At 32.3% G+C, this 10,000-nt stretch overlaps 1 protein-coding gene across 1 annotated transcript in view; it reads left to right on the forward strand.

Annotated features, from left to right (window-relative positions):
• Nucleotides 1-1,548: 1,548 nt before the first annotated feature.
• LOC122259486 (CDAN1-interacting nuclease 1) overlaps nucleotides 1,549-10,000 on the forward strand; it is an 11,845-nt gene continuing 3,393 nt past the window's right edge. The window contains exons 1-6 of the mRNA XM_086533198.1: nucleotides 1,549-1,664; nucleotides 3,549-3,679; nucleotides 4,303-4,413; nucleotides 4,911-5,047; nucleotides 5,743-5,822; nucleotides 9,889-9,938. Of these exons, the coding sequence (XP_086389324.1) occupies nucleotides 3,585-3,679; nucleotides 4,303-4,413; nucleotides 4,911-5,047; nucleotides 5,743-5,822; nucleotides 9,889-9,938 (473 nt within the window). The 5' untranslated portion in view covers nucleotides 1,549-1,664; nucleotides 3,549-3,584. The remainder of the gene's footprint in view (nucleotides 1,665-3,548; nucleotides 3,680-4,302; nucleotides 4,414-4,910; nucleotides 5,048-5,742; nucleotides 5,823-9,888; nucleotides 9,939-10,000) is intronic.

The following is a 10,000-nucleotide window of genomic DNA, read 5'->3' on the forward strand; positions in this document are numbered from 1 at the left end:
CTGAAACACTTAAGTGTATTCATTTGTTAATAGTTTTCTCCAACATTATATTACAAATATATTGAAGGGATTCATCATTGGATTTTAGTAATTTACACTAGCGGTACTCAAAACGTTGTACTTTTGTTTACAGCAAAGTTGACAGGGAAATGATGAATTTACAAACACTCAAAACCGTATTTAGACTGTAATAAAAGTATGGACATTTTTAGCTCATCAGAAAGTACACTTAGGCATAATCTGGGAGTGTGTACTTATAGGGAACATATCCTAGCTGCATTGAGTAAATCATATTTGTTGTGAATTCCAAAAGTATACTTTGAATGACATACAACACTGATATCAATACCGTCAGTGAATCTTGCAAAGATCTTAAAATTATATAAAGATATTCGGCGAATTAACGTAACAAAAAAAAATGTAATTGAATATTAGTAGTTAATTGTGCACGAGCGGAAACTCTCCTCATGTATTCCCAAGATTAAGGGCAAGGCCTAGGGACCCTGATTAAGAGTACCCCAATTTGGGAACCTCTGATGAAATATCGGAGATATTTAGGAAAATCCAGGAGGAAACGCTGACGTGATTTAGGCTCGTCACCAGACGAGATATCAATTATATGGGCAATTAGATGATGGAGCTGGGAGTAGAGTGGGATGAATTATCACTATCATTAACATTATAATACAAATAATGATAGTATAGATAACGGTAATAATGGTGATGATAGTAATAATAATGACAATAATGATTGATAATAATAATAATAATTATCATCATCATTTTCATTGTTATTATCGTTATTATTATTATGGTTATTAAATCATTATTTTTAATATCATTATTATCATTCTCATCACTATCACATTATCATTGATGTTATCATTATTATATTAGCATTATCACGTTATCATTATCATATTAGCATTATGATATCATCATTATGATATCATCATTATCATAATATCATTATCATATTATTATTACCATATTATCATTATCATATTATCATTATCATATTATCATTATCATAGTATCATTATCATAGTATCATTATCTTATTATCATAATCTTTTATCATTATCATTTTATCATAGTATTGTTATCGTTATCATATCATTATTACCATTATCATATCATTATTACCATTATCATAGTATTGTTATCGTTATCATATCATTATTACCATTATCATATCATTATTACCATTATCATAGTGTTGTTATCGTTATCATATCATTATTACCATTATCATATCATTATTACCATTATCATTATCATAATTATCAATATCATTATGATTATGATTGAGATTATTATAATTATGATTATTGTCAATATTATTGTAATTATTGTTATTTTTATGATAATGATCATAATGATAGTATTTTTTTTTCTTTATTATATCTCTACTTTGTATCATATGCCTATATATATCCTTATTATCAATTACTTGATAGTTATAATAACAAATATCATAAAACAGCTACATTCGAATAGAGATATAGCGAACTGTAAGATATGATTAAAAGAATGAGATTCGAACGAAGATTTTGTGCGCAAGGCGACTCTCATTTGTTAGGGATTGGAGTTGGCAGTGTTTACAAACATTGGGATGAGCATCCCAGGAGAGAAATTGTGGAATCACGCCGTTTAATGATCATGTCAGTGTTTGTGTTGAGTGTGATATTGTCATAAACATTTCACGATTTTTGTTGATCTTGTGTTTGTGTGTTGAGGAAAGATACGGGGCATGAGGAGGAGAGGTGATCGTTATTGTTACACTTACGATATTTCGAATTTTGGAAAATTCTATGAAAGTTATTTGTATGCATTGGATATGAATGGTGCAATTTTTCTGTAATAGGTAATGAATCATAGGGAATATTTACTCTGAGTTAATGTTGAAATGCAGATGCAGGAATACAAAAAAAGTGCAAGTATAAAATGGAACTCGCTTTTTCACTATTCCAAATATATCTGTTTGTGCAGCGTTGGTTAGGGTCTTATGATCTCTCTACATTAAATTTAATTCTCCATCCTTGCTGCTCCATGTAAATCAAGTTTATATTTTGTGTTTTTTCTTTCATTAATTACATGTAAGAAGAAAAAATATGCATGTAGATATGTATCTATCCCTTTCTCTCTCTCAAAAAAGTCTCTCTCTCTCTCTCTCTCTCTCTCTCTCTCTCTCTCTCTCTCTCTCTCTCTCTCTCTCTCTCTCTCTCTCTTTCTCTCTCTCTCTCTCTCTCTATATATATATATATATATTATATATATATATATACATAATATACATATATATATATATATATATAATATATATATACATATATACATATATATATATACATATATATATATATATATAAAGATATATATATATATATATATACATATATATATATATATATATATAAATATATATATACATATATGTTTATTTATTTATATAAGTATTTACTTGTTTATTTATATATGTGTGTTTGTGTGTGTGTGTTTATATGTAGATTCATAAATATATGTATGTATATATGTAAATTTGTATATATGCTTGCATGTATGTATGTATGTATATATGCTTTTATATATGTATGTAAGTCTATGTTTATGGCATAGTGCAAGATGAAGCCACAATCATACCTAATAGTACTTTTATTGAAAGTACAGCAAGCCTTGGTCACAGTGAATATATTTATGGGGATTGATAAACATACTATATATTAATTTTAAAAGTTTGTTATCTTTGGACAACAGTACCTGGGACGGTAGTATAGGTATAGAAATTGTATAAGAAGGTAATCTTATTACTGGTATGAGATGCACCTTTAGTTTGAAAGTTTGGAACCAATGTTAATGTTAGCTTTAATGTGCTGTAAGTCACATAGTACCCTATACTTCCAAGTTCACTGATGATTTTTTAGACAATTTAAAGAAGTAAAGTAGGTGAAATAAGAGAGTATAAGTATGAAGATAAGTGTAGAAACAGTCACTGTTGATGAATAACCAGTTTTGACTCTTATATCAGAAACACATGCCCAGTATTTGTAGTGGCATGCATTTCAGATATACATTGAAACTGGTTGGGGTTCACTCATTTACAATGCTGAGTAAGGATAAGCCAGATTTGTGGAGCAGGTGATTCGCTGGGCTTATATGCCCTGAGGTGAACCTGCCTGTGTCAATGTGCGCCGACTCGAGAGCGTGTGCGCCAATGAGTGTTGACTCGATCTGAGGTTGGTCCTTTCCACGGGGGTGTGAGGCTGGCATGCTAACCACCACGCTATCCCTAGTGGCTGCAATGCTGAATAGTGAATTTGAAAGTGAGGGGAACTGTATGGAAGATTGTGAATAAAATTTTTGTTGGAAAAAAAAGGACCATATATGTAGTATTACATTTATTAATTTCATTGGATACTGTGTGAGATAATTTGTGTAATATTGTTTACAATGAAATTGATATGATAACCATCAATTATTATTATTGATTATTTTGCAGGTTTGCAATATTTTCTAAAAGTTGTTTGATGATGATTTGCATATTTCAGATTGCCAGGAAAAAACAAATAAACAAACAAACTAAAATGATGAAACACAAGCAGCACATAGAGGTTGTGAAGGCTATACAGAGAAATCGTAATGCTAATAATCCAAAGGCACTCTATAAACAATTCCCTGAGTAAGTATACTAATAAGTGTGTAAGGAAAATTGAATTCATATCTAGACAGAATCTTCTTAAAACAATCATATGCAGGTAAAATCTAGATCTTCAGATATAATGAAATAGGGGCTTGGGAATTCCATAGCTGTTAGAAGGATATTAATTCCCTTATTTTCTCTACAGTTAAATTAGTATATCGCTTTTTCTTAAATTATTAAAGGTCCTCCTCCCACATTTCTTTGCATTCATGGGAGTTTATAGTATATTTGTGTTGCATCAGAGAAAACACCCTTGCTTAAAAATGAAATGATGAACAGTACTGTAGAATAAGAAAATTATTTTCATGTATTTTAGCATCAATATCAAAAGCATCTATGTACTAAAACAATCCCTATAGATTAAGGATAATTTCAAAATGTTTTATACAGTTAAGAAAGCCAACAGCTTAATTCAGACTCTCATAGTTTCTCTTTGACAGGGATATTGTGATTCAGTCTGACACTCATAATGTAAACTCACTTGCCATTAAACTTATGAAAATAAGTTGTGTATCATATTTTGAATGATTTATGATCTCATAAATTGTTAGAATACTGTAATTTCATTACTATCTTAATAAATTGATGTTCCATTCTTGCAGCATAAACCAGCACACATTAAGCAGTATATATTGCCAAGAGATGCAGAAAAAAGTAAAGAAATCCTTTCATAAGATAAATGCTCCAGAAAATGCAAACCATTTGTATCAGAGGTAAATATTTTTTCTGTTTCTAATGTATTCAGGAAGTTTTAGTAGAAACATACATCAGTATGTGTGTGCTTGTGCATGTGAGAGAGTGTGTGTCCGCTTGTGCGTGTGTGTGTATGTGTGTGTGTGCATGTGTGTGTGTGCATGTGTGTGTGTGCATGTGTGTGTGTGTGCATGTGTGTGTGTGCATGTGTGTGTGTGTGTGTGTGTGTGTGTGTGTGTGTGTGTGTGTGTGTGTGTGTGTATGTGTGTGTGTATGTGTATGTGTGTGTGTGTGTGTGTGTGTGTGTGTGTGTGTGTGTGTGTGTATGTGTGTATGTGTATGTGTGTGTGTGTGTATGTGTGTGTATGTATATGTGTGTGCAGGTGTGTTTGTATGTATATGTGTGTGCAGGTGTGTTTGTATGTTTATGTGTATTTATGTTTATGTTTTTTAAGTATTTACTTGACTTTATATGTATGACCAGAGCAACAAGGTACTTAATTCATCTTCATTTTAGTTTCCTGGCAAGTGTGGAGTGCAGTGAACCACCTGGAATCTTGATAAGGATGGCCAGAGAATTGGATTTTTCCCCTGCAATGCTAAGCAAGATGATTTTGGAGCAGTACCTGTGTGCTGCTATGCCACATGTGACAAGTATGTTGGAAGTAATATAAGTGAATGTATGGTGTAGACTAAAACAACTGATGTGTCTATTGAAGAAGGGATTGACATAACCATTGATAGTAATGATAATAATGATAATGATAAAAATGTGTAGGATGATTTTAAAAGCTATCAAGAAGGAAGTGAATGAATAGAATGAAGACTTCATAGAAGTTTGTTCTGGGATATAAGACATTACTAAGAAGAATATTGATATAGCAATTTTGCTATCGTAATTTACCTAGGAAGTTTATAAGAATACAGAATATGACTTAATTTTCGGAAAATAGGAGAGGAAAGGAGTATCATCTTTTGTGTCTTTGACTGAAAAAAAGTCAAGTAGTGTATGATACTTATCTCACATATAGAATGTAAAGTTAAAGACTAATTTATATTACATAAGGTTTAAAAATCTGTATGTAAAACTGTAACCAAGATCAAAAAGATTAGAGATTTTTAAAAATGATTTGTAATTCTCATTTTTCCACACACTATTGTTGCCAGTCATGTTTGCACTATCACTATTAATTATTTTCTCACTCTCATCCTCCCCTCACTTATGATAACAATATCATTCTTGTGTATGCAAACAAACACCCATAATCCTTACACCCATACACATACACATGTAAATATACAAATGCATATATACACATATATAATTTTTTTTTTTTTTTCATTTTCAGTAAGCAAGACCCATGTAAATCGACTCCTGAGAGATACAACACAAATAATGGATAGAGATTTAAGCTATGAGGTGTACCTGGTAAGTTATAGTTTTTGATTTTATATTAGCAGTCCTTAACCCATTAACGCCAGGGCTATTTTGGCTCTAAATGGTCAAAATGCTGGGATATTTCAAATGCCTAAGCCTAATGCCACAGGATTCTCGCCTGCACTGGCCGTGGCCAAGCTCTATATGCCTGATCATCCGGAGTGTCGGCCAGGAGGATAGCCACGACGAAATATCTCGTTCCTGTCAACTGACCCTGCCACCACTTGACATGATATCTTGCCACCTGTCGTTAATGGGTTAAGGACTATTTTGACCCTAAATTTGCTATCATTCTTTATTCTATAGCATTTAACCCTTCCAAGAGGGGCCACATCATAATATGTCTTTTCTATCATTTTCTAGACTTATGGAGTGATAGATAAGTATATGTTTGGTATGTATGTATGGCAAAGTAATACTAATTATGATTTGATATGATGCGTTAGTTATATAACCAAAGGAATAACTAGCTTGTAGTTTGAGCAAAAAAATGCTGTGATTCTACCCTAAATGATATTGATTTTTCCCCAATATACCATTTTCTCAGTGTTAACTGTATTCAACTGTTCTTATCCCTTGAGTGATCAAATTTCAGTTGTAGAAAGTTTCCTTCAAGGGTTGGATAACTGACTTTATAATATTTTTGTAAACCGCCTTTCTGTAAATTTAACAGCTTTCTGTCTGGTTATTTTCTATTTACATATTAACTTTGCAAAATGAAGTTTAAAAAAAGATGGCTTATGGAATTTCATTTAATGCAGTTAAGGATTATTATTTTGTATGAATTAAGAACTCCTTTTTAAAGGTTATTACTCAACCCGTTGCCGACGGGGGATAGATTTGCTTACCCAGGCTCCAGGGTGGGTTTTATTTCTGAGCGAGGCAGCTTCAGCAATATACCTTGATTTTTCCCATTCCCTTTTAGTCAGTCATTGTAGAACTAGAGCCATTTTTATGGTTTTTTTTTTGTTTTTTTTGTGTGTGTTTTACTGTTTTCAGAGACATATCTATCATATCACAGGCTCTATCAATTCTGCAGCTGACTAAAATTGTAGTTCAGGGTCCGTATCACCTCTTTTTTTTATATTCAACGTAATAGAAGTATTGCTGTTTTAGGGGAGGGCAAAAAGTAACTTTATTTTTTCACATTTGTGTGCTTTCACGAACAAACACGAAACTTATAACCATCCAGAATGATGATAACATGAAGAGTAGGGAAGAGGAAGGAAACTTGTGCTTTTGACAGTGAGTGCCACAATAAAAGGCATCCCTACTGGCACTGGGGCACATTGTAGGCATTGGGCATGGTGTGAGTCACCTTCCTCCTCTTGTTCTGCCTGCACATCTTTCATCTGCGGTACTTTAGAGCAAGAGGTTGGAAACTTGTTATGTGCCATCGCTCTATAGAGAAAGTGCTTGCTAAAGACCGTAGATGGGTGCCATTCAAGGCTCTTTCTCCTGCTGGTGCTAGAAGAAAGTGGTGCCATCTAGGTTTTGGATGTGAGTTGAAAAAACACGTCACTCATTGTTAACAGGTTAATTTATCTCAGGTTATAGCTATTTTATAATAATTTGGAGATCTGTTTTTATCTCACTGAAATCCCCATTTTCTCCATCCTATATTTACAGACAAGTCTACTGGGTAAAATCTCTGGATAGTAGCTTAGTGCTACATTCCCAGCCAATCAGTGATAAACCCTCTCGGCAGTGTTTACTTCATTCATTGTCGAGACAGTACTGTGATAATGAAATTTTTTTGGGTAAAATAATGGGTAGTGATATATATACATATATACATATATACATATATGCATATATGCATATATGCATATATATATATACATATACATATACATATACATATACATATACATATACAAATACATATGCATACAAATGCATATGCATACAAATACAAATACAAATGCATATGCATACAAATACATATGCAAACAAATGCATATGCATATGCATACAAATACATATGCATACAAATACATATGCATACAAATACAAATACAAATACATATGCATATGCATACAAATACATATGCATATATATGTATATATATTTATATATATATATATATATATATATTTTTTATTTTTTTTTTTTTTTTTATTATTTTATTATTATTATATATTATATATTATTATTATATATTATTATTATTATATTATTATATTATTATATTATTAATTATATATATTATATTATTATTATATATATATTATTATTATTATATTATTATTATATATTATATTATACATTATATTATTGTATATATTATATATTATTATTATTATATATATATATATATATTCTTTTTTTTTTTTTTCTTTCTTTCTTTTTTTTTGACCATAAGTGGGACACCTTTAAATGGGGTTCTGTTGGTGACCTCCTGAGGATAAGGCAGAACTTTATATTGCAAGAGATACTAGTGGCTAGGGATGTATATAGCACTTTGACTGGTTGAAGATTAGGCATTGATCCCGGCACATAGGCCTAGGATACTGGGACAAGGAACAGAGATATATTGTCTCACACCAAACTGTTCAGCCTGGGTTACACAACAGTTTTTTTTTTTTCTTTAAGGGGAGGGAACATCGTGCAATATATCTAGGGATTTCTTGCTCTTTTTATTCACTCATTACTATATTATGTGGCTTATATGTTCTTACAACTTTATGAGAGTACAAAAAGCAACTTTATTTTTTCATATTTTTTACTTTCATAAATGAATACAAAAGAAATAGCCATCCCAAAAGAAAAAAAAAATGAAGAGATGGAGAAGAGGAAGGCAACTTGTGATTATGTCTGTGAGTGCCACAGCACAAACCAAACAAAACATGAAAAGAGAGAAGAGCAAGGGTAACTGTAGATACTGTGAGTGCAGGGCAAGGTGAACCAGACCAGGTTCACCTTCCCCTTCTGATACTGTCTCTACACCCTGGTACTTTAAAGCTAGAGGTCAGCATCTTGCTGTGTCTCATCCCTCTCTGGAGTTAGAACGTAGTAGAGACCATGTATGGCACAATTCAAGGCTTTCTTCCCTGCTGGTGACAGGAAAGAGTGGTGCCATCTATGTCTGGGATAATTATAGCAATTGTAATGATAATTTTCATCATCTGTCACTAAATATAACTATTACTCATAGTATGATTGTATAAAACGATGATAGAAAACAATCTGATCGGCAAAACAAAGATATACCTGGCCTGTGGTGTAATTTTTACCGTCAACACGGTCACATCACTGTATTCAGTGGGTTAACCACGACTTTGCTGATGATGTTGCTATCTTTTCTGAGTCTTAGGAGGCTCTAGTGATGGATCACAATGCATTTAGCATTGAGGGAAGCCTGTAGGCCTTAAGGTCCCCAGAATCAAAACCAAGATCCAGGACTTTGGGGGTCTGTTAGAAGAGCTTCTCCAGTCAATAAGTGTTGTTATGAGGACATTAAAGTCCCAGGAGACCAGGAGTCACATCTAGATGCCTCTTGCAACATGTTCTTGGATTACAGTTGGCAGTATCCAACCAACAGCTGTGTCTTGAGACCAGTTGCTCTCATGAAATGGGACTGCCATATCAGGCCCAGCTACCATAGGATGATACAAGTCATCAGGTTGTCTTTTCCAGAGAGAATCTTTGGTAGAATAGGCTAATGGAACAACAAATTGTGGCTCAGGGAAACGGATCAAACCTGGTGTGAGAAGATTGAGATGGGTAGTTGCCCCTTTTGATTTACTGATTTATCACTGTATATCCCTGACTTTATCTGTATTTATATCCATATTTATATATAAAGATTAAAGCTTACAAATTATATATCCATAATAAGTCATAGCCAAGAAGCCTCTGTAATGGAAGAGACATACAAGAAAGGTCTTAGACTTCTTTCACTTTTAGCAAACCAAGACACTGTTTTTCAAGGGGGCATTATTACATTTTTTAATGAAATAACACTAGTTACTTATGATTTAAAATAAGAAATGTTCTTTCAGATGTTGTTTATTTATTCAAAGGAGACTAAAGAAGATGTCCTTTATTTTCTAGTGTCTTCTTGAGGATGATGTTTACGGACCCTTTGCTGATAGCATAAAACAGTAAGTACTTGAAGAAAAAATCAGAATCTTTACCTAATGGAGAATCCACTTTATTTGACAAT

Source organism: Penaeus japonicus, unplaced genomic scaffold (genome assembly GCF_977035675.1).
Source record: "Penaeus japonicus unplaced genomic scaffold, GWHDUDI00000001_assembly GWHDUDI00000039, whole genome shotgun sequence".
In the NCBI taxonomy this organism is placed as follows: Eukaryota; Metazoa; Arthropoda; class Malacostraca; order Decapoda; family Penaeidae; genus Penaeus; species Penaeus japonicus.